The sequence below is a fragment of the Melitaea cinxia genome, chromosome 2, assembly GCF_905220565.1.
Source record: "Melitaea cinxia chromosome 2, ilMelCinx1.1, whole genome shotgun sequence".
NCBI classification, from domain to species: Eukaryota; Metazoa; Arthropoda; class Insecta; order Lepidoptera; family Nymphalidae; genus Melitaea; species Melitaea cinxia.
In genome coordinates, this window is record NC_059395.1 from 1,272,192 (window position 1) to 1,298,106 (window position 25,915).

Genomic DNA, 25,915 nt, shown 5'->3' on the forward strand with positions numbered 1-25,915 from the left:
TTCATACTTGACATAATAAATTGCTAAAATATCACCTATAACATAAATATCATTAAGAGACAGAATAATCTCTTATTAGTATAAAATTCTTCTTTAGCAATATAATAAACAGCTTTAATGAATACTGGTATGTTACTGTAATGAAATTCCTTCAACGATTGGTCGTTTTTTTCTAGACGTCCGGCAAGAGTTACGTTTGGCTTGGCATCGACTTCAAGCCCATCAGTAGATATCACATACAAATAATACCATTTTTATTAAGTAAATAGGTTTGCATAAGAAGACGTGTTTCAAATTAAACATTTATTAAGTTATTTTAACTTTTTATTTTTCGAAGTTGGATTTTTTAAACGTAGTAGTACATATAACTAAATAAAAAAATATAATTGTGTTTGTAGGCAAACGAAAAAAAACCGACTTCAATTATATCGACAAGTAATACAACGTAGGTAGACGAAAAATTAGTCAAATAAATACGCATTATCAAAGATTACTCCAAAAGTTGTAATCAGATCTGAAAAATTTAAATATGACAACATCATAAACATTGGCTTTCGATTAAATTAAAAATTATCAAAATCGGTACACCCAGTAAAAATTTATGCGGATTTTCGAGTTTCCATCGATTTCTCTAGGATTCCATCATTAGATCCTGGATTCCTTATCATGGTACCATACCATACCAACCATATATTTCCTTTCCGACAAAAAAAATAATTATCAAAATCGGTTCATAAACGACGAAATTACATTAAAAAAAATGGTCGAATTGAATAACCTACCCCTTTTTTGAAGTCAGTTAAAAAACACATATAACTAAACGATTCTAAATCCATTCAACAAGCCAAGAAGAAACCATGCAGGTGTTTGATTTGAAACCATTATAAGAGAAGCCGTGAAAGGATTCGAAACCAACATTCGCAAAGGTCTTGTGTAAGTGCACATCGGCTTAATGCGTCGTAGCGGAGGAATGAAACAGAGCGAAAACAATCGAATAAATCACAACTTTACAATAGTGCCAACCTCTTATATCAATAATAATACAAAACATAAACTGAACAAAACATAGACTGATAATTGTGTTTATAATACTTTTATCAAAACCTTTGTTAAAATAGTTATTATTTGAAACGCTAAAATTTCTATTAAATTTTGTTAATGCCTACCTTATGTCCATTTTTTTTTCATTTTATAGCTACGTAATCTAACGAGATGTTAAACAATTCAAAAATAATTATTTTTAGCGCTGATCACACTGTTTCAAGTTTGTAAGGACGCCTTGATTTGAAAAAAAATATTCTTAAAGAATTTATATTTTAACTAGACTTTTTCGTTTTTTTTTTTTATTACACGACTGACAAAAAATAAACAAAAATAAATTAATTAACTGGCAAAGATTTCAAACATTTCAAATTTTGAACTTCGCAACGTTTATAGATAGAAAAAAAAAATACTAAAACGTTTTTAAAAAGTAGGTCGGAATTGTAAAAATGAAATAGCTTTTTCTACTACAATATTTCTTAAGTACTTCAGATTCTTGAGTATTCATAAAAGTTAATCTAGGTCTAGAGAGCTTCGCCGGGATCTTAAAATAAGTAAACTAGTCTAAAATCAACTGCATAATCTGTGTTTCGTTCCGAATTCAAACATTTATATGGCTTGAAGATCTTCAGCGTTTTTTATTCTGTTTAATTTTTTATTCTGTATAATAAGTAACAAAGTTTTTCTTTAGTATCATATTTTGGTGTTGGCGCAACACTGCACTGGTTTGTGGCTGTTGCCCTGGTGATTGCGGGTTCGATCCCCGCACATGATAGACATGTGGTCTGGGTGTTTGTGCAGTCCTTGTGGGTCTAGCTACCGTGCCTCGGAGAGCACGTTGAGCCGTCGATCGCGGTTGTTCTCATATACACCTGATAGCGATCGTTACTCATAAGTGTGGAATATATCCGCCAATCTGTATTAGAGCAGCGTGGTGGTTTAAGCTCTGATCCTGCCCAGTAGTGGAATATTACAGGCTGAAGCGATCATATTTTTATTGGCTTAGTACAATTTTCGTACATCTGATTAATGTTTCACATATTTACTTTTAGTATTGAGAACAGAGGTCAATAATGAAACTGTACGAAGAATCCAACGTCAACTTAACAGCAGTCCAAATTAGTATAAAATCTGACAAACAATAAAAATAAACATTAATTTCATTACTATTAATGTCTAAAATTAGGCAAACGATACCAAAATATCAAAACCACCAATCACATATGTTATATTAGAACTTCAACGACTGTACATTTAAAATAAATAAATAGAAAACATTTCACTCTCCTTGAAATCTTCATAGTTATATTGAATAATTTATTTAGACATTTTTCCTTTATAATCACGAATATTTTACGTGAAATTCAATGTTATTTAACATACAAATTGTACAAAGCAAGACGATGTAACCCATGACATTGCTGAGGATAATAAGGTACGTATAATATAAGGAAAATGACACGCATCTTCTAATGTAAAAGCGTTACCTTGTGTTATAGAAATCATTTTTCATAAATTTAGAACAGAATTAAAGGAAGGAGAAATTTTAATGAATAATTGTGTTTGCTCGCAAACGAAAAAAACAGACTTCAATTACATCGACAAGTACATCGTAAGTATAGACGAAAAAATTAAGCGGACTAGTCGTCATTACGATTTTCGAGGGTTCCCCTTGATTTATCTGGGATTCCATCATTAGATCATGGTTTCCTTACCATGGTACCTTTGGGACATCTCCTTTCCGAAGAAAAGATTGATCAAATTCGGTTCATAAACGACGAAGTTATCCCCAAACATACATAATTCGAACGGTCGAATTGAGTAACCAAATAACATTCTTCAAATATGTACGATTTTATTTTTGTGCTACCCACACATTAGGAATTCTAAACATTTTTGAATATCATATCAAAAATTGACCGCTCCAGCGGGGTTCGAACCCGCGTCTCCAACTGACCGTGTCGGCGCTCTAGCCAATTAAACTATGGAACGATGTACCCGCTAGAGCGAAATTTTTGATATGATGATTTTTATTTTCGGTTTAAGCGAACCAAATGAAGGTAAAATCGTACATATTAAAAATAGCATGGTGTCGTCTCCTTTCAAAGATTTTCATTGTAATATGAAACTTTGAATAGTTACGGGTCTCTGTAAAGAACTCACTATAGACGGCGCCACGGTTCGCTTAAACCGAAAATAAAAATCATCATATCAAAAATTTCGCTCTAGCGGGTACATCGTGCCATAGCTTAATTGGCTAGAGCGCCGTCACGGTCAGTCGGAGACGCGGGTTCGAATCCCGCTGGAGCGGTCAATTTCTGATATGATATTCAAAAATGTTTAGACATTCTTCAAACCTCCATTTTACACATCGACAAATATTTTTGGATTAAATAGAGAATAGTTTGAAACTAAATTTAAAGACACTTATAATGAAACTGAAATCAAATACTCGTATAAGGCCAAATTGTAACATTAACTCATCATAATCATCATCACTTCACGCTATCGCAGTCCACTGCTGGAGGCCTCCACAAGTTTGCGTCAAAAATGGCGTGAACTCATGTGTTTTGCCCATAGTCAGTCACCACGCTGGGCAGGAGGGTTAGTGATCGTACGGCTAGCTTGTCGCACTAAAGACGGTCTTCGGTCTGTGTATTTCAAAGCCAGCAGTTGGATGGTTATCCCGCCATCGGTTGGCTTTTTAAGTTCCAAGATGGCAGTGGAACTGTGTTATCCCTTAGTCGCCTCTAACGACATCCACGGGTAGAGTCGGGGTGGATATATTCTTTACTGCCGTAACCATACACAGTAACATTTACTAATCAATTATATTTACCATAAGTTCATAAAAACTAATAAAATCTGTTCGCAGGTTCAATATTACTTAACACTAGGTTGCTGGGTCACGAAGAAGTGTATAAGGCGAGTGTGGATGGAAGGGTTAGAAGGGGTAGACCTAGACGGACCGTCCGAGAGCAAATAAGGGACGGCTTGAAAAAAGGCCAGGTCAAGAGTACCCTAAACCGAAGAGCATGTATGAAGGGAATAATGAAAGTGGAAAGAAGTGGTCTCTGCTTACCCCTACGGGAAAGAGGTGTGATTCTATGTATGCTGGGTCATTAAGGTCTATTTGTCCAACAGTGAAGATTATACTAATGATCAATATCTCTAGATATTACTTTCTCGAAATACAAACGATCCGTTGAACAATATAAACCGATACCATGTACCAAAACAAACATATTTAGACAAAATACCCCTCGTATAACCAAGTAAGGGAATACTAACCATAAATACAAGTGCTTAGGATTGAAATTGTCTTATTTACAAACAGCGAGTTGTCTAAGCTAATATTGTGAAGTCAGTTTACATAGGACTGTTAGTATACATAGACGATAAAACTTGGGTTCGTAACTATACTCGACGTTTCCATGAAAGCAGTCGCATCAGGAACATTTGGGGAAGAGAATTAAATGCCTAAATCTGTGTTTACCGCACGGCTTTTGGGACTCCGTTTTATCTGTTATATTCAAATGGGTTGTGCTATCTGTGAAATGGTTTGTATTCAATTTTCATTTTTTTGTTTAAGTAAAACTTTTCGCTCGCTTAACTTGGGTAGTAAGCTAATTAATGCGCGACGAGACGAAAAGTGTGATCGGGTGAAGCGAACGAGAGTGTGGAGATATCAGTTAGTAAGATGAAAAGTTTTTCTTCATTTATGTGGTCTAAAGCACACTCGTTTTTTTTTTGGACATTTCTTTTTTCTGTAAATGTTACGTTGGTTGTAATTATTAACAATATTAGTAGTGTGATTTTTTTGTAACAAGAATTGGCACCAAATTTAATATTACGAAAAGGAAAGTTTTTTTATGAACTTAAAGCTACCGAACCGTTTTCAAGAACTTTTCACTAGAAGAATGCTGTATTAGAACTTCTTGAGAGATTATGTTTTGATGAGAAAAAAAGGACAGCTAAAATCGTGTTTTCTCCGCGGATGATAATCTAATTCAATAATTAAATCTGATCTAATTCAATAATTAAATCTAATTTTTGCTGTTTTTTTTTATGTATATTTTTATTTCATATTTGCTATTTGATTATTGCATGTTGTGATTACCTTTAAAAAGAAATATAATTAAACTTCTTTTGATCAATTGTGTAAAATAATTCTTTTGTTATTATTGTTGTAATTTCTGTTGGTAATCCTAATAAATAAATAAATAGATGAAACCGAAGACGAAAAACTGGTAATTTGTATTTCTAATAAGCTTATATAAATTTTTAATATATGTACAATTTCAAATAAAGATCAATTTAATAGAGTGGAAACAATACCTTCAGGTACAGCGAGAGATGTGAGCAGAAAGTGGACACAAGCTGCACCAGTTCCATGTCCCATCAGCGTCACGTTTGTTGGATCACCACCAAACACCGCCACATTCTCTTTGATCCAGTGAAGTGCTGCTATTTGGTCCATGAGACCATAATTTGCTGGAGATCTTGGAAAATCGTCTGATCGAGGATTCAGGAAACCTGTAAGAAAATATGATTTAGAAACATATCTTTACCAACTTTTTTATAACCAAAATAGCTAAGTTCTCAAGCTACTAAAGGCTGCAAACATGCTGCTGCGTATGGTGGGCCGCCTCATAGTAAGTAGTTACCGTAGGCTATACATAACTCGGCGGTCTCCTTCTACGAAGAGGTAATGACACAGAAGGAGACCGCGGAGCGGGCTAGAGAGGAAGACGCCTCGCAGGCCCACCCCGGCGAAGACGTACGGGGGCAAGGGGGAGACGGTTCGTCAACCTCCTCCCCCCACGTAATAGTGGGGTAGCCGGTCGATATTTGGGGGATTTTAGCTGGCCGCATGACACGACCCCACACGTCTGAGGGGTGGCCTTGTTGTGAGCGAGGCCACCCCACCATTGTACCGGGGCCCGGAGATTTCGTCCAGGCTTACCACCGGGGCGAGGCGGCGAATGGTAGCTCGACCCCATCTCGCCCCACCCAGGCGGGACGACTGCTCATATGTGGTGGTTTTTTAGTCAGTAGAAGTCTGACATAACCCTCTGGCGCCCCCGCGCTGGAGGGTATCCATGATAGATTTTCCCCAGGCTATACATAACTGTCACATTTGCAGTATTACAAGCGCTTTTCAGACCCTAGCTCCGACGTTATCAGAACATAAGCTACCTTTCTTAACCCAGGAATGAAATACAAATTGAGAACTCTAGTATCCTCTGCAAGATTGAGGTTCTTCCGCATTCGGTATGCTCAAGATTTTGGGCAAAATATTTTCTAATGTACTTTACCTCAAATCATACAGTTGCTATGTTATTATATGTAGGTACGTAAAAAAAGTTTATCTTAAGTAGAAAATAATATCAGTATATCAGCCAGGAATATAGTCAATAAATTTCAAAGATATACAAGCGTAGAGCGAACAAATTTATGTAATAAAAAAGTTACGTAAAAATATTAACTCAATATATAATAATGTTAACTGTCGTATAAATAAATAACTTGATTCACGATGAAAAGCGACGAACAACTTTCGTATTTAATATAATTTGGATTATAATATATATATAAAAAAAAATCTTTAATTTAAGCTTCTTAGAATTTTGATTGAAGTATTTTTACACAATATTTTAATATAGTCATTCCATTGGCCATCATGATATATATTAATACGTTAAAATTAAGATGTTTGCCTCCCTTTTTAGAAAAAACCTCACAGTATTCAACATGAATTATATATAATTTTATAGATAATTACTTGATCTACCGACAACCACCAAAAAATTATTATTGATTTTGTTTTTATAAATTAATTAATTATTAAAATTATATCTATGACGGCTTTAATTTTGAAACAACGTCGACATGATTGACGGCCGGAATTATATTTTACTTATTTAGTGCGAATTATTTGCACGGGAATTGGTAATTTATAAGCACATCAGTCATCTCTGAATACTTTTCAGTAATAAAATGAAAAGAAAAAGATAAAATGTCTAATAGGCACTAAAGTAGACTTTTTTGAATATTCACCAATTACAAGACAAAAGAAAAAATCTGGTGGACCAAAATAAAATTAGGTATGTAAAATTATTATAAATTTCAAATGAAAACTTTTAATTAATATTACCTAATTTGAATCTGATTGCCTGATAAATCAATCAAGCATACAAAATTTATAAACTTTCTCTAATTGAAATTTGATGAAGTTAAACTACAAAAGTACACGGTAATATGAAATAATTAACATTCATTTAAGCGTCTTGAATTTCAAATTGTGTTTTTCGAATTATTAGTTTTTCAACTTGTAACGAAGTTAAAAATGTTAAGCGAAGTTGAATACGATGAAACAATGTAAAACTATTTTTAAAATTTAAGTTTGCCTTTTGACTCTAAGGCTTTTTAGTGCGTTTCTTCTTCATTTCTTGATTCAGTTTTGTGTGATGTGACCTAGACAGACTAGACTATTGAAAATGCTTGTATGGCCTATACAAATGTTTGACATTGATGGAATTTGAGCCCTCGCAGAAATCAGTCATGTGGCTGCTGTGGCAATACGTCGTCTAAATAATAAATAAAAATATCTAAATATAGTTATTTGCCCCGGGTCCAGTTTTTACACTAATATGTATATATTATATATGTACACCTCCATGCCGTCTAATTCTTTTGTCATGTCCTTTTCATGCTAGAGGTTGTCTGGAAGAGATCGCTCTTTTAGCGATAAGACCTCCTTTTGTACATGTCTGTATTTTCTTTTTTGGTGTAAATTTTTTTCTGTGATAGTGTACAATAAAAAATATTTGTATTGTATTGTATTGTATTGTATATGGACATATGAAAACGATACTCACTCTAAGTAGCGAAAATGAACCATTTTAGAATGCGAAATTAAAGTAAATACGAACATCAATGCTATGGTATTTTATTACGAATTAACAAAAAATAAAAGAATTCATGTTTGAATTGGTCTAGGAGACTTATTCATCAACGATTCATCGATCCAGTCCCATTGAATTACCTGAAAGATTTGATTTATTCATGGAATCTTTGCCGGATTCACATTTTATTTCGGACTACTCGTATTACGGATGAATATACTTTGACATTTTTATCTGATGACTGTGATAAGACGAGTCTATAAACCGCTTTATGAATATGCTTTTAGAAAAATATACGTAATAATCTTCCCCGCGCACTATGTACCAGCATATTTTGCAATAATTTAATCAGGCATTGACATATTTGGTGATCCTTATTAATACATTTAAAAGGAAACTTATAGCTCATTTTCAGAAATAATATAGTTTCATTTTACTTTATTAATATTCTCTTTTGTAATTCTTTTTTTTACATAATTAATAGTCTTATTTTTTGTTATGCAAGCTGAAAAAAAATTTAATATGCTAGTTACTGATATATGTATTAAGGACCTTAATGTATACTTGATGTGTTTATATCAATGTAAAATTATGTATATTGTTAGTATGCTTAAATAAATAAATATTTTTTCCTCAAATATACCATGAATTTTCTTACATCTATATAAATCTTGTCATGACGGTAACGAGCATAAAAGTAATATAATTATCCAATTCGGCGCGGTCGTTTAATACTTTTTATGGAAATTGCCCGGACAAAGGAGTATGAAATTTCACACACTTATAGTTTATATAGAGTAGGAGTGCAGACTGCTAATATTTTTAAAAAAATATGCATACTAATTTATTAAACCAATAAAAAAAAAAAACATTACGCACACTACTATGTATTTGACACACACACGCATATAATAATACTCTTTTGTTGATTGTCAGTCTGTAGTCAAATTGAAAATTTAAAAAAAAGGTTCTTTATTTTCATACACATCGTACAACTAGCTGCGCCCGCAACTTTGCCCGTGTGAAATTGAACAAAAAAGTTATTGTTCAGTTTTTAGTTATAAAATAAATAAATTTCTAAAATAAAAGTAGCCTAAGTTACTCCTAACTACACCAGCTATCTGCCAGTGAAAGTCCCATCAAACTCGGGTCAACCGTTTCAGAGACTAACCGGAACATACCGCTAGACAGATAGACAGACAAAAATTGCAAAAAAATATAATATACATGCTCTATAGCTGCATGCCGCAGCTAGCTAGCCGCGGGCACAGCTAGTTATGTATATATGCGTAAGCATGATTCTTTGTTTGATTATCATAAGTACTTTATTATACTTCTAAGATTATTACACACGTCCACAAAAAAGGTTTCAAAAAAGTATTTCACTCCAACTAAAACGATATATCATATTAGAATTTGCGCACAAAAAGTTAAATAAATATATTTATATGTTAAACTCGATGAGATTTCGCGATGAGTGAGTCAGCGTACCGTCCCCCGTTTTAACCCCAAAAGGGAGTTGATTTCCAAAGATACATTATTAGGACACCTTTTCGCCATCTATAGAGCATACATTTTAAATTTCAAGTCTCTTACTTCAAAAATATAGGACTTTCATACAAAATTCCAACCCCCGATTTACCCCCTTAGGGGTCGAGTTTCGTAAAATTCGTTCTTACCGGATGTTTATGTCCTATAAAGAGCCTACCTGCCAAATTTCAAGTTTGTAGCTATTATAGTTTCAGAGTTTTCGCGATGAGTGAGTCAGCCTACCATCCTCTGTTTTAACCCCAAAGGGGATTTAATTTCTAAAGATTCATTATTTGAACACCTTTTCACCATCTATAGAGCTCACATTTTAAATTTCAAGTCTCTTACTTCAAAAACATAGGACTTTCATACAAACTTCCAACCCCCGTTTTACCCCCTTAGGGGTCGAGTTTCGTAAAATCCGTTCTTAGCGGATGCCTACTTCTTATAAGGAATCTACCTGCCAAATTTCAAGTTTATAGGTGTTATAGTTTCGGAGATTTCGTGATGAGTGAGTGACCTTTCGCTTTTATATATATTATAGATATAGATTATAGATAAAGAATAGTTTCCTACTAAATTATTTACATCTGTATTTAATCAAAACATTAAGTCCCAAGATTTTTGCATTGCAGATAAGGAGTTGATTAAGTAATTGTTGGTTTAGTTATATAATAGCGATGTTGATATTGTTTGAAACTAAAGTTTTAACATTCTGAGAAATATCTAAGTTACAGCGTAAATGTTTATGTTAACTGACTGTCTATGAAATAAATGAGAGGCCAAAATAGGGGTAAGTATTACATAATCATCTAATAATGATGATTAATTGCATTTTAATTTGTTTTAAAGAATAGGAACACATTTTGTCTCTACCTGAGGTACAGTAGAAAATATTCTGCTCAAAATCTAAGCAGCCCGATTAGGGAAGTCCTCGACCTTGCACAAGATCACATTTAGTATGTCACTCGTTTTCAAGCAGTGTTGTATTCCTGTTGGTGTGTAAAGTGACCAGAGCTTTTGGAGGGAATTGGAGATAGGGTCAGCCAGCTTATAAGAAAATAAAAAACATTAATCATCGATAAAAGTATAGTAAAGCGGAAGAAATGGCTTACTCTTGACCCCAGTCTAGCTCTAGAGTAAAGACGAGGTCGAAGATGGAGCTCGCCCAGAAGAAGCCTGTTCACTCGAGCCTTAAACATATTCGGGTTGTATGAACTCGGAAATACATGCTTCGGCAGAGAATTCCACTCCTTGGCCGTGCGTATTAAAAAATATGATTCGAAGCGCTTTGTACGTATGAAGGGTATATCAATCAGGTAGGGATGAAAGCCTGCAGTACGTCTGTAAGTCCGATGGAAGAAAGGAGATGTGAGTATGAGCTCGTGTAGCTCCAGGGCACACTCCCCAAAGTACAATCTGTAAAAGACCGTTAGACTGGCAACTTTTCTTCGTTTTTTTTGTAACTGTTTTATAGTCTACTAATCTGTTCTTAACATTTATTTTTATGGTGTGAGATCTGTTTATGGACAAAGGTTAATTTACTGATAGAATAACAAACAATGTAATATAATGTTTTTTTTTACCTAATGTTCAACTAATTCTAGGGAATGGGTCTATTTCTCCCGTACAAAGAAAGACACCCAGACATGGGTTTGGGCGCTGTACATTCTCCACTACATCAGAGTGGTCGTTGAAAGACACCTAAATAATACAATGTCAAAGAAAACAAGTCAAACGGGTGCCACAAAAGAGGAGAGTGAGGAGTTTTGATACGTTTAAAAGTGATGACTCTTTGTCATCAACAATGTAAAAGCTGTTAGACAAATTACCATAACAATTATGGTTTAACAACGGTATAATGGGTCCTTTGAAATTCCTTTTTCATTCTAAACAGATTTTATGATGACACAAAAGGATTATTACTTTGTGAACTAATTATAACATTTACATAGTAAAAGGTTATGAAATTGAATTTCGGTGTTATTAGACAAGTATGATTGCCTTAAAATTAAATTTAATGAATTTGCCCCAAAGTACTAGACAAGGTGAGTTTGTGGCTAAAATGACAATAATATATAACAAAAATGTTTTTTAAAGTAAGCGGTAGCGTTTCGCATACATATTTCTACTAAAATTTCTATCATTAATGCCTAATTTAAGATTGCAGCATTCAGCCTAGAACCTATCTACTGTTGGGCATAAGCCTACTTCTCCATGTAGGAGAAGGATTGGATCCACTACGCTGCCCCACTGCGGGTTGGCGGATATGCAAGTAACAATTGCTGTCAGTTATTTATGACAACACACGGGGCCGAAGGCGAACGTTCTCTTCGAGACATCCGGAACCGGAAAGAAATATTTGTACTCATACAAATCTCCATCCCGAGCGGGAATCGAACCTGCAAATCGTCGTTGTTTTAGGCGACTACTCGGACCACATTAACCAGAGCGGCTGTAATTAGAGTAAACATGTACTTGGCTATCCGATACACGTATGAAAATTAATTGTGAGCAGTAAATTGAAATAGGATTTTGTATTTATCTAGGTTATATATTCAGCAGAGTGGGTATTTCGATTAATAATTCCATTATTAATTGTCTGATTACGTAAACTAGATATAACTGTGGGCTCCCGCCGGGACCACTCCTGCCCTGGGGAATTCTATGGTTATGAAGATATCCATGGTTAAAATTTTGAGGTTATAATAACGCTATTTAGCTATTACAATACCTTAGACCTCCGCGTCTGACTTCACCTTAGCTCATGCGGACGTCACAGACAAGGCATTGGTTTTTTTAACCGACTTCAAAAAAAGGAGGAGGTTACTCAATTCGACCGTATATATTTTATTTTTATTTTTATGTATGTTCGGGAATAACTTCGTCGTTTATGAACCGATTTTGATACTTCTTTTTTTGTTGGAAAGGAGATATCCTTAGTGTGGTACAATGATAGGGAAACCAGGATCTGATGATGGGATCTCAGAGAAATCCTAAGTGTGGTACCATGATAGGGAAACCAGGATCTGATGATGGGATCTCGGAGAAATCGAGGGAAACCCTCGAAAATCCGCATAATTTTTTACTGAGTGTACTGATTTTGATGATTTTTAATTTAATCGAAAGCCGATGTTTATCATGTGGTCACATTTAAGTTTCATCGAGATCTGATTACAAATTTTAAAATAATATTTGATAATGCGTATTTACTTGACTTTTTTTTCGTCTACCTACATTGTATTACTTTTCGATGTTATTGAAGTTGGTTTTTTTTAATTTGCCAGCAAACACAATTATTATTAGAATAAAATGTTATCCTACAAATATTATATACAAAAAGTTGGTGGGGATGAATGGGTGAATATTTGTATATCGTTCATGCAACAACTACTGAAGTACCAATATTAAAATTTGGCACGTAGATAGTTGGTGATCCAGAGATATTAAATTATATGAGGAAAACCGCAAGGCGCAAGTAGTTTAACATAAGTCAAGTTGTATCACTGTTCAACTTGTAAATTCCAAACATTTATTCAAATAAATATATCTTCCCCCTAATTCTGTTTACGAAATTACATGCAATTTGTTTACATAACAACTAAGCCTTAATGTGACGTTGCTTTGTATATATACTTATGTATATATGTAAGCGTTTAAGAGCTAACCGAAATATTTCGCATTGTTCTAAGCCACGAGTCTCGTGACGTGAACGGAGTTATGCGAAATTATGGTACAACTTCCCCGCGACGTCTTCAAAAGGATGCCAAAGGTGATATCGAATTCTTCACTTTTCATTATAATTTTTTATTATTTTAAACTTAATTTGTTTATTTTAAATATTATTATGGAGACGAGTAAAGCAAGTAGGTTATTGGTTGGTTGGTTTTATTTGGATTTATTAAATATATTTAATATAATGTTTTAAAGAAGTGTGGGTGAATGTTGGAACGAAGTTCCTTATGGGGCGTTGCGGAGGGGTATCCTAGCCAGCAAAAAACGTCCGTAACGTTAAAAAAAGCGTAAGATTTTTATGTATAGTCATGTATGATGGCTATACACTATCTAGTGTATTGTCTACGAGATGATTGTTATTATTATTGCAGTTTGCTATTATTATTGCTATAATTATTTTCTTTATAGCTCGAATAGAACTTGAAATTAATATTTTATGATAAGGAACTTCGTTCCCATCTGGTGTTCCACTCCCACGACACGACAGGTTTTTTTATAATTCTGGCCTTAAGAATGTACGTTTGTATGTATATAGATATATCTAATTGTATGTGTCCATATAACTATGCATGCGCATGTAATTACATGGTCTAATTAATATGTACGATTTTTATTTTTGTGTTACCCACAATTAGGAATTCTAAACATTTTTGAATATCATATCAAAAATTGACCGCTCCAGCGGGATTCGAACCCGCGTCTTCGACATACCGTGTCGACGCTCTAGCCAATTAAGCTATGGAACGATATACTCGCCAGAGCGAAACTTTTGATATGATTGGCTAGAGCGTCGACACGGTATGTCGAAGACGCGGGTTCGAATCCCGCTGGAGCGGTCAATTTTTGATATGATATTCAAAAATGTTTATGGTCTAATTAGACCATACATAATTCTACATGTACCAATGATTTGATAACGAAAAAATATGTACAATTAAATATTAAGATAAGGTAAAAAATGAACAATTTGAAATAAATATTTCAAATAAATATCTAATTTAAAACCACCGCAGGCTGTTCAGTTATCAGGGAACTTCACAACGTTCACTTACTCAGCTGTATCATTCATCAAACAAATGCCATTGTCGTTTAGTAGGAAAAACTTTGAGAATTTCGAACTGATAAAACAATGAATATAAATCTTGTTAATTAACCTTTAATAATTCCGAAGTAAAATTGTATACAATTTTCGGAATTTCAATTTTTTTTTACAATTATATTTTATTCTGAAAAATATTTTTTATATTTATTAAAATATTTTTTCGAAATTCTTTAATTTTTTTATCGTTTTTTTGTTCCAGAGCTTATGAGTGCCAAAAAAAATACGTGTACTAATAATAAATGACAAATAATACTTCCAATAATACATTTAGTAATCTGGATTAAATCTAAAATTACATAAGTAAACCTTTTACAGAGTGATAAACAAATCTAAGAAAATTTATGTCACCAGTCTCCTTCGCAGTGAATTGTAAAATTTAATATGTACTATACTTTACGCCTACAGTGATCTTAAAATGTCACCCAAAATAGAGTTCTCCCTACAAACTAACAAGAGATAAAGTAAATCGTATTTAGTAAAAAGCGGTTATTTTAATATTACAAATAGATACTCCAATTTTATTTATTTGTATAGATATTCACAATAAAAGTAACATAGAAAAACTGATGTTATAATAATAATAATAATAATAATTGTTTATTTGCAAGAAAATAGTGTTGAAATTGTACAAGGTTAGCATTAGTACAGTCCAAACATATTCTACGTGACGGTGTGCAAATATTAAATATCAATGTGGTTCAATACAATAATTAATAACATTAGTTGTAGATTATTTTATTATATATTATTTTATTATCATTGAATTATTTATACATTATTAAATTACTAGCCACCCCCTCTCTTCCCGTGGGTGTCGTAAGAGGCGACTAAGGGATAACACAGTTCCACTACCACCTTGAAACTTATAAAGCCGACCGATGGCGGGCTAACTGCTGGCTTTGAAATACACAGGCCGAAGACGGGCAGCAGCGTCTTCGGTGCGACAAAGCCAGCCCTGCGGTCACCAACCCGCCTGCCCAGCGTGGTGACTATGGGCAAAACACACGAGTTCGCGCTATTTTTGGCGTGAACTTGTAGAGGCCTGCGTCCAGGAGTGGACTGAGATAGGCTGAAATTATGAATGATATTAAATTATTTATACATTATATATACACGGTATATGTATACACGGTCGTAAGAGACGCTATGGACAGAGGCCGGTGGAGGCAAATCATCCGCTCCAGATGCAACCCTGATGCTGAACACGATCCTCAGACATGAGGGACCGACAAGAGAGAGATACATTATATATAGTTTTTGCAGAAATTCTTATGAAATTCCTACTGAAGACTGCGTACTGATTAGCGGTAACTTCTAATGAACTACTACTAAGAACTGAGCTAATTATACTAATTAGTACATCATAGAGAGATACTGACGAATTTTTAATCTGTAGTTGCTTACCTTAACTCACTAACTCGAACAAGGTATCACCTAAGAAAATACTCAGAAAAGCATCCCTGAATATCGTATGTTTTTAAAATGGGTATTAGTTTGTATTTTACGTTTGAACTGCGGATATGAGTGCTTTATTGGCCCATTCTTATGCAAATGACTGGGCTCAGTTCAATAACTTTGAACTTGGTAAGTATATCAACTTTTTTTTTATTCCAGAACTTTTCGAACGAAACCAAGAGTCCTATTAATCAGGCCTAGTACAGAACCGTTCATAAAGTTATCAAGGAATGAGGAACGGAAATATTCAATTAATTGCTTTGAATAAATACGAAATTTATACGTAAATTGTTTCGGCAACTTTCTGTAAATAATAACGGGACTTATTTAATATTCATTGCTTCGATGAAAAACATTTTCGTTTTGCGAAAACGGAAAGCCAATTTGAAATTCGACGCGTTACTACTTTCAAGAAATTGAAGTTTAATTTTAATATAATAACGACGACATACATACAGTACTTTTTTATTTGTAAGCATAAGAATTATCTATAAAAATAAATAAAATTGGAGTGTCTGTTTGTAATATTAAAATAACCGCTTTTTACTAAATGCATATGGATGTATACACGGTACTTATACCAAAATAATATTTTTTACAATTTTTGTCTGTCTGTCTGTCTGTTTCTTCCGGCTAATCTCTGAAACGACTGGACTGATTTTGAGGGGATTTTCACTAGCTGATGTAATAAGAAGTAACTTAGGCTACTTTTATTTAAGAAATTTATTTGTTTCATAACTCTGGGAACTGAACAATAACATTTTTGTTAAATTCTACGCGGACGAAGTCACGGTCACAGCTAGTAATAATACAAACAGAAAAGATTTGGTGTGTAATTAGTTATTACATGAACTTTCACCTTCAAGTCAATATATATAAAAAAATATACTTGTCTGTTATTTGCAAACCCGGCAAACAAGCGTACGGCTCACCTGATGGTAAGCGATTACCGTAGCTTATAGACACCTGCAATACTAGAAGCATCGCAAGCGCGTTGCCGAACCGATCCCCAATCCTCCCAGGAGCTCTGGTCACCTTACTCACCAACAGGAACACAATACTGCTTGAAAACAGTATTATTTTGCTGTGATCTTCTGTAAGGTCGAGGTACTACCCCAGTCGGGCTGCTCCATATTTTGAGCAGGAAATTTCTGCTGTGCCCTACCTCAGTTAAAAATTTCATTAACATTATAAATGGAAAATTTATAAATAGCCTATTTTATTGAATAGATTAAATTTACAAATAGATTTTCTCTGAATTTGACTTTGGTATAATTAATATCAGTACTGTTGTTCAAACGTCAGATATGTTGACAAAAGATAAAAGATAATTATCCAATTATAATAATGCACATTTATAATAAGCCCGATTGAGTTTTACAATCAAAGGCGAAAATATTTTGTTCAATTGTTCATAATTATTCCCGAAAACGTGTACTTTATTAAATGGGATAAAAATACGTAGGTACAAGATTAACAAAACAATATCGTATATATAATCTACTAATTACTACAAGCTTACTTTAAGCTACTTTAACTATTAACTGCTATATAATCCTACTTTACATATTATTTGTTCCACAGTATAAATACTTTGAAAACAGGCTTTATAACCAATATGGGTAGGTCTACAAAAATGTTACTAATGACAAAGGATATTTAGAACAATCGAATAATGAGAAAAAAATATACACCTCAGTATTAAAGCCTGTGAGTGAACAATAAATCATCCCTGTTTTCCCATTCTTAGGGTTGGAATTTTTTTCCCAAATCTATATGCGACCAACTTTGTGGTATAAAAATTCAATAAAAAAAGTGCGTGCTTACAAAGTACACCTGTCAGAGTGAAACTTCTTTGGCAAACTATTTTTTAAATCTCGTCTATATTTATACAAACCTAAAGCTTTAGATTTCCGTTACAGCGCCATCTAGTTAGTTTGCTATGTAATACTATCGATATTAATATAATAAATCTTTTGTAGTTTCTACAGTACACGCTAGGTGGCTCTGTTGTTCGACAAAAACGTTACACATCTTCGTGTCGCTAATATTATTATTATTGCGTTTTATCCGTTGAAAATTTACCCTCATGCGCCTAAAAGTTTCACTTTAAAAGAATTATCAAAATCGTACCACTTCGTAAAAAGTTATACGTTGACTTGAGAACCTCCTCTGTTTTTTCATCGCTTAATAATTAAAAATATGGATTTCAAGTTTGTTATTTTAATTAAAGCTTCTAAAAGGGATTGTAATTACTAAGTACTTACTTTGGAAGTTTCTGAACACATTAGGGATTGGGAGGTAACGTGATAATATTTGTAAATCAACTGATCTTGACACACTCAACAACTATTTCACCACTGTTGATGTTTTGACTCCTAGTGTTAGAGACAATACTATTGCTGAAATTTCTCTTCGGTCAAAAATAAATAATACTCAATTCCGTTTTCATTCTGTCGATATAGAGGATATGTACGATTTTATTTTTGTGTTTTTTATTTGTGTGTTACTTGTTTAAGAGTCCAAGAGTAGATTTTTGTTGCAATTTTACAAATCCACTTTAACAAATAAATCGACAGTTCAGAAAGTAAATTTGTGTGAAAGAATCAATAACAAAACTTCGCAGTTACAATTTTAACAACCAACAATCTATAAAATTTAGTAAAATTGTTCTACAGAAAAAACTAATGCCATTAGAGTTAAAATAACAAGTATAAAATCCTAACCGAAGTCAGGCAAAGTACATCTAGAATTCAATTGAATCTAGAAAACAACAGTAAACAGGAATACGTGTAATATTTCAGCCAACGTCAGCAACTTAGTTTCTCTAGGGATCTACAGAAGAAATGAGATACATTACTTTATTTGATACGTGTTGCCCGCAAAATCGGACGTCCGCCGTGAGAAACATGAATTATATATTACCAAGCTCGCTCTTAAATTTATAGAGACATAGTAAAGCCCGAAGTGTTACGTGAATAAGCATGTATTGTGTCAATTATTCTTATAAAATAATTTGATTGATTTGTCTTTATTTACCACGAAGTTGTGATATGTCGAATTCCGTAAATTGAAGATAGTTTAAAAAATTATATTATAATACTCGATATATTGTTAATACTCGAAGACAATTAACCGACTTCCAGAAAAGTAGGAGGTCCTCAATTCGACTGTATTTTTTTTTTTTTTTTAATGTATGTTACATCAGAACTTTTGACCGGGTAGACCGATTCCGGCAAATTTTCTTTTAATCGAAAGGTGGTGTGTGCCAATCGGTTCCATTTAAATTTATTTGAGATCTAACAACTACTTTTCGAGTTATATCTAATAATGCATTTTTACTTGACGCTTTTTTCGTCGACCTACGTTGTATTATACCGCATAACTTTCTACTGGATGTACCGATTTTGATAATTCTTTTTTTTGTTGGAAAGGGGATATCCCTAGTTTGGTACCGTGATAAGGAAACCAGGATCTGATGATGGGATCTCAGAGAAATCGAGGGAAACTCTCGAAAATCCGTAATAACTTTTTACTGGGTGTACCGATTTTGATAATTTTTAATTTATTCGAAAGCCGATGTTTATCGTGTGGTCACATATAAATTTTATCGAGATCTGATAACTACTTTTCAAGTAATCTTTGATAACGCGTAGTTGCTTGACTATTTTTTCGTCGATCTACGTTGTATTACTTGTCGATGTAATTGAAGTCAGTTTTTTTTTTTCGTTTGCGAGCAAACACAATTATTCTAGTCTAGAAGTATTAGATAGTAATAGATTTAAATGTATCATCATCTATTCCTATAAAAGGCAAATTATAGCCTGTGATTTAGGTAACAGCCGGCTGATAATATTTTTCAAATATATTTTTTCAAAAATATATGTTTACGTTACAATATTACATCTAGTTATTACACCCAGACTCAAATCGGAAATCTAATCTACGTCCATTGGAGTGAAAGGCAGGGTCACCAACAACTGGACGAGTGGGCCAGCCATAATGAGATATGGTATCTCATATTTATTTTGAAAATGGAATAGGGAAAATTCCATTATTAGTTTTTTCATATCACCAGGAACATAATATTAACTGACAATTTATAATATGATTGATGGCGTATTTAAAACAGTGCCCCGGGCCGTTTGCCGTCCCAGAAGCAGCGTATATAATTATTACGGATGATTGGAATAAAATTGATTATTGTCTTTGAAATTCTTCGGCTGACCTTTTTTAGCCTCTCTTTCCACCCATACATCGTGTAAAAGGCAAATATCTGTAATACATTTTCGCTAGCCTTTTTTTATGTATGCTCGGCTTAAGCCGCCCCTCGTGCAAGGCTTGCGTAACCCCTGTCAAGGTACCGCTTCAGGCGATGACCCTTTTGGCCTTAGGGTAAATACGACCAAGACTTGATAGGAGTATTATTCAGCTGTGATCTTCTATATGTATGTGTATCTTCCAACTAAGGAATACCACAATGTCACTCTGACTCGCTTCCTAATAGCGAGTGCCCAATAATTCTGATTGACTTCTACTAACAGCCGAATCTACCAATCGCTTCGCACAGACTCTTTTGTATGGTACACTCTGTGTCATTGTTTCCTTTTTAGAGTTTTTTTTTTTAAGAGTTTACAAATTGACGACAATCTTTCCTTATGTACTAGTTTCGATTATAGAATACGCATCAATATCTATACAACTAAATAAAATGGGAGTGTCTGTTTGTAATATTAAAATAACCGCTTAATGTTACCGCTACCAAAATAATATTTTTTCCAATTTTTGTCTGTCTGTCTGTCTGTCTGCCTGTCTGTTTGTTCCGGCTGATCTCTGAAACGGTTGGACCAATTTTGACGGGACTTTCACTGGCAGATAGCTGATGTAGTAAGGAGTAACTTGGCTACTTTTATTTTAGTAATTTATTTATTTTATAACTCTGCCAACTGAACGATAACTTTTTTATTAAATTTCACGCGGATGAAGTCGCGGGCACAGCTAGTATATATATATATAAATTATTTTTAATCAGACTCGAGTATAAATTTTGAGTTTATTAAAGTGCCTATTGAATTTTGTTTGTAATTTTAAATAATAATTTATCATTCAGCAGTCGAAATTAACTATTTCGAAACGCTTATTAAATTGATGATAAACAATAAATAAACAATTGAATTTTATAATAAAGGAAACTTTATACATTTTTACTGATCGATTTAATAACCAAAAATCCATTAATCAAAATTTTGCTAAAAATATTAAAATATTTCTACGTGTATTAATTATTATATATGTTCATTTATAGTTAAAACGTATAGTTAAACGTTTATTAAAACGTATAACGTAAATTTATGATGGGTTTCAATTGCAAAAAACTGTTGAAAATATAACATCTGGAAGTTGACACACTTAACCTTTTTCTATGGCTATTATCCCAATTATAATTACACCAATTCTAGCAATTCAAGGAAACGTAACAACAACCAACCACTTGACCAAATAAACGGAACAAAATCTCATTCACCCCACTAACTCGAGTAAACATTTATCCTCAACAATCCCATTTTCAGAAAACAAGACATCCTGTAATATACTTGACATTGATGGTTTCATAAATATAGGAATAATTCCAGAAAAGACGTTACAAACGTAACAGTCTAATCTAAAAGGCTCGAGAAACATTATTTCTCTTGTCTAAATTGTGTAGATTGTTCCTGAGGAATATAAAAGATATTATAAGCAATAATTTGATATTAGATTAGGGTTTACAAATAATCCTTTCGAAGAGATATCTAGGGTAATATTTTGAGAAGAAATGGGATGTCACAATAGCTTGAAAGTGTTTTGTGTTGTAAGACATAAGTTGTGAAATACTGACTTTATTAGGTAAAGCCCATATGTAACTATAAGATTTTGGTTTGACACTTGTGTTCGAAACGAAAAACAAAGAGGGTAGGCACGATATCAATAAATATTTTAACGTCTACCCGCAAAAACTTTAGCGCCCCCGTTTAATCACGGCGATTGTATTAGTACCGGAACATCAAAAACTCGAAATAAAATATTTTGATTATCATAGTGACCATTAAAATTAAAAAAAATATATAAGTGACTTAAATTTTATCGCTAACTTTATGTTTAGGACCTTTTTCACCAGCTTTGGAATACTCTGTTTGAGGGATGACGATACAAATAGGCAGATAAAATAGGCCAGTAGAATCTATCTCTCCTTAATTAATAAACTACAACTTAGAAATATCTAATAAATGTAGTAGAATTCGATGTTAAAAAACCAGAATAATGAATCAAAAACTTTCACCTGTCGGATACCGTCATCCGTATACGCGTTACAAGAATACAAATACACTTTGATACTTTACAAATGTCTTTATTTGTTTTTCATATTAAACATAACTTTTTTATTCGAACAACAAAAGTTTGACAAATAGGTTAAAAATAATTTTCCAGAAACATATAACCATAACAAGGTCCTATAGTAATGAGGGTACTATTTCAAACAACGAACAAATACTTTGGTACTTGCAACAAGTATTGTGTACTAAAAGATAATTTTAAGAAACGTGGTATTGTAGAATTGGTGACAATACAAATTTTTTCGCTTTATTTTTTAAAAGAATTAAATGTTTGAAACTTTTTTATCAACATAAATGACAATCCCTAACTTTATAATCGACACAAAAAATGAATACGATGAAATTTTAATTGAAAGTACCTAACGGTTCCATTTAAAACGTCTTCTGTCTCCCCGCCTCCATCTTTTGGTCTGTTTTGTTTAAAGTCACTGAAGTACACTTATACAATATGATTTAATCCAATTCTATTCAGCAGATATTCGTTGTGTTGTTTAAGATTACGAATGATCCACTTCCATTTGTCTTCTTTTTTCAAACGAAGAAGAAAGATTGGATATTAATCCGTCAGAAGCCGTTGACACAGTTGGACTAATTAATGATTTATATAAGTCTTGACTTGAATCTGCGATCAATTGATCACTCGATTGTCACTTTGTTTATGTATTTCCAAGTAAGTAATAAATTTATAAGATTGACTAAGATCCTATATAAGATAGAATAACTTTATTTTTCATATAAGGTGTGCAAATGATCAGATATGTCCACCTGGCATTTAAGTTAATACTAGCTAAGATATCTGCAATGATATAGGAGTTGCGAATGTGTTTATGGCATTAATTCTTCAACAGCTTTTTTTTTAAATAAGGTCTACTACATAATTATTGAGGGATCATCATCATCATCAACCTATTAAAGTTAACTGCTGGATGTAAGCCCCAGGGTACGCCACATGACCCAATCAATCGGTTTAGCTATCCAGTTACTACCATATACCCTCCTCAAGTCGTTGGTCCATCTTAAATATTATATAGAATAATAAGCTAATAAAAATATTTTTATAATTTTTCTAAACCAGAAAAACACGTCTAAAATTTAATTTACAGCATATTTGACACAATATTAACAAGCTAATAAAACTTAATATTCCTCGTGACACAAAAAACGAAATCAAATTACCATGTACAATTTGCAAGCTTACTTACGTAAACAATATTAAAACCGGCATCATAATAACATGGAATCTTTAATAGCAATATTGCATGATCAAACTCCGTGTTATTGCGCGTTGGTTATTATAGTAATCACAGCGACAAGCCCTACTAAATGTTTACACATGATATGTCCATATACTTTATGAGCTAGGATATGTCTCTAATTTTCTCCATATAGCCCATATTTGCTATTAACTATTATATTATGCAAATCAAAAGTCAGTTACTGCCAAGTCTCGTACGCAATGGACCACGAAATTACATTTGTTTTTATGTTCATTGTTGTCATCTACAGATCTTAACTCGTCTTTACGATTAGTAAATCTTTTAGTATCTTTTGTTACGTTTATATCGTTATTTCTGATATTAATTTCTGGAATGATTTAAGTTTTATTATTTACATTCTATTTGCGACTTTGTTTAAAGGGTATTTACATTTTTACAACTAACGAGATGGTTAAATTTTTAAATTTTATAGTTATTTATCGTTTGAAACTAATTATTGCTAATTCAAGCGCTTGTTATTCAAAGCTATTCACTTAATTATGAATTAAAATCGTACGTACCTAAAATACCGAGTCTATAATTTATGGTGACCACCACGAGACCCGCGTGGGACGACAGGACGGTTCCATCGTATGGGTTTCCAGAACTCCATTCGTAACTTTCTCCGTGCACGAAGACTAGAACTGGATACCTCGCTACAGCGTCACGAACACCAGCTGAAAGAATGGCTCAAATTTAATACAGTCTTTAGTGACAAGAGGGATCTTGGAACAGATATCAAAAAATTATCTTTTCATTATTTCTTCATTCTTTGGTTCCAACTTTGTAATTAAATGGTTATTTTTTAGATAGATATGGGTCGTTAAAAGAATAGGTGCTTAAAAATATGTACTTGAAATTATCTTTTTACTTAGATTTAAATAAAATCAAATTGAACACAATTTAGTTAGTAACAGTTCAAAGTTAACTAATTTTGAATAGTAATCATAACACGCTTCAGCCTGTAATATCCCACTACTAGGCATAGGCCTCTTTCTCCATGTAGGAGAAGAATCAGAGCTTAATCCACCACGCTGCTCCAATGCGGGTTGGCGGATATATTCCCTACTATGAGTAACGATCGCTATCAGGTGTACATGATAACAACCGGGACCGACGGCTTAACGTGCTCTCCGAAGCACGGTGGTGAGACCCACAAGGACTGCACAACCACCCAGATCACGGCGAACACCTTTATGGCCAATACAAATGTTTGTCATATGCGGGTATCGAACCCGCAACCGCCAGCGTCACAGAAACAATCTATAGCTGTGACCGTTGCGCCAACGTGGCGTCAATAGTAATCATAGTTTTGTACCATTTCGAATAGTCATGTTTTATGTATTAGAGTAGAAATATCTAAATCTGTAATTATTTAATACCATAATTCAGTCTATTCACGTTAAAAATTTATGGAACTCCCGTATAACCTCCATTTCGGTTTAGTTGAAATGCGAAATATAGTTATCACTATGCAAATTCGGTTCGTCGGGAAAAGCAAATATAAATATTTAAACATTATGATGCACATTTCAGAAGAAATTCGGAAACATGAATATTCGCCACTCCGTATAAGAGTAGTGTGCCTAATTACGCTCCAACATTTCTTCGTAGAAAATCACGTCTCTTGCCTGTAGTTACTAAAAGATTGATAAATTTATTTTGTTTTTGTATGGTAAGGAATATTAAATCAAATGCAAATATTGGTCCTTACGCAACCTGTAAATCAACAAAGGTTCTGCGTTTTGAATAGTAAGAAAACACAGCTAGACAAGATCTAGAGAGGTTAATGGTTAAATTATTGACAATATCGCATTTTTGCCCACAAATCGGGTGTTATCTTTAAGTGTACGAGGTAATGCTACAACACACAATGTTCGCAATATGAAAACTATCCAGATAAGCTAGTGATAAAGAGAATTACAATTTAAAAAAAAAAGTAATATCTCTAAATCACTCCGCCAATGTCCAAGGATATAAAAAGAATATGGCCGCCGTATGACGCCATTTCGTTAAATGGAAGCTTTAATAAAATGGCGTCCTGCGGCCATCATTCGCGGGTACGGTCACACTTTTTATGTTTTATCTACATTTATGTATTCTAACGCTATAATACTTAATCTGAAGGAACGACCAGACGTTACTTAGTGCTTAATAACTTCGTTATATCTTGGCTTAGCTTAATATTTTTATTAATCTTGACTTAAGTTTTAAAAAAGGATGCTCATACATATAAGCATATTATTATTATACTAATTTTTAAAACACGATAAAAATATGCTGCTATTTTTAATTTTTTATGTGACAGTTGTATAAGAAAATTATTAATCTCGAAAAACTTCAATAGAAAAGCCTTTGTAAGGTAAAATAGGTATTATATAAAAAAATAAGTTCGACAAATTGAAAAGAATAATATAAAAAAAATATCGACACCAATCAAATAGTGATTTATTATTTCATTTTAAAATACAATTTACATGCAATTATTATAATATCGTATTATTGCTATATGAT

At 33.2% G+C, this 25,915-nt stretch overlaps 1 protein-coding gene across 1 annotated transcript in view; it reads right to left on the minus strand.

Moving 5' to 3' along the window:
- LOC123662811 (neuroligin-4, Y-linked) overlaps positions 1-25,915 on the minus strand; it is a 75,315-nt gene that overhangs the window by 35,231 nt on the left and 14,169 nt on the right. Inside the window, exons 2-3 of the mRNA XM_045597610.1 lie at positions 23,923-24,078; positions 5,380-5,577 (exon numbers count right to left, since the gene is read on the minus strand). Of these exons, the coding sequence (XP_045453566.1) occupies positions 5,380-5,577; positions 23,923-24,078 (354 nt within the window). The remainder of the gene's footprint in view (positions 1-5,379; positions 5,578-23,922; positions 24,079-25,915) is intronic.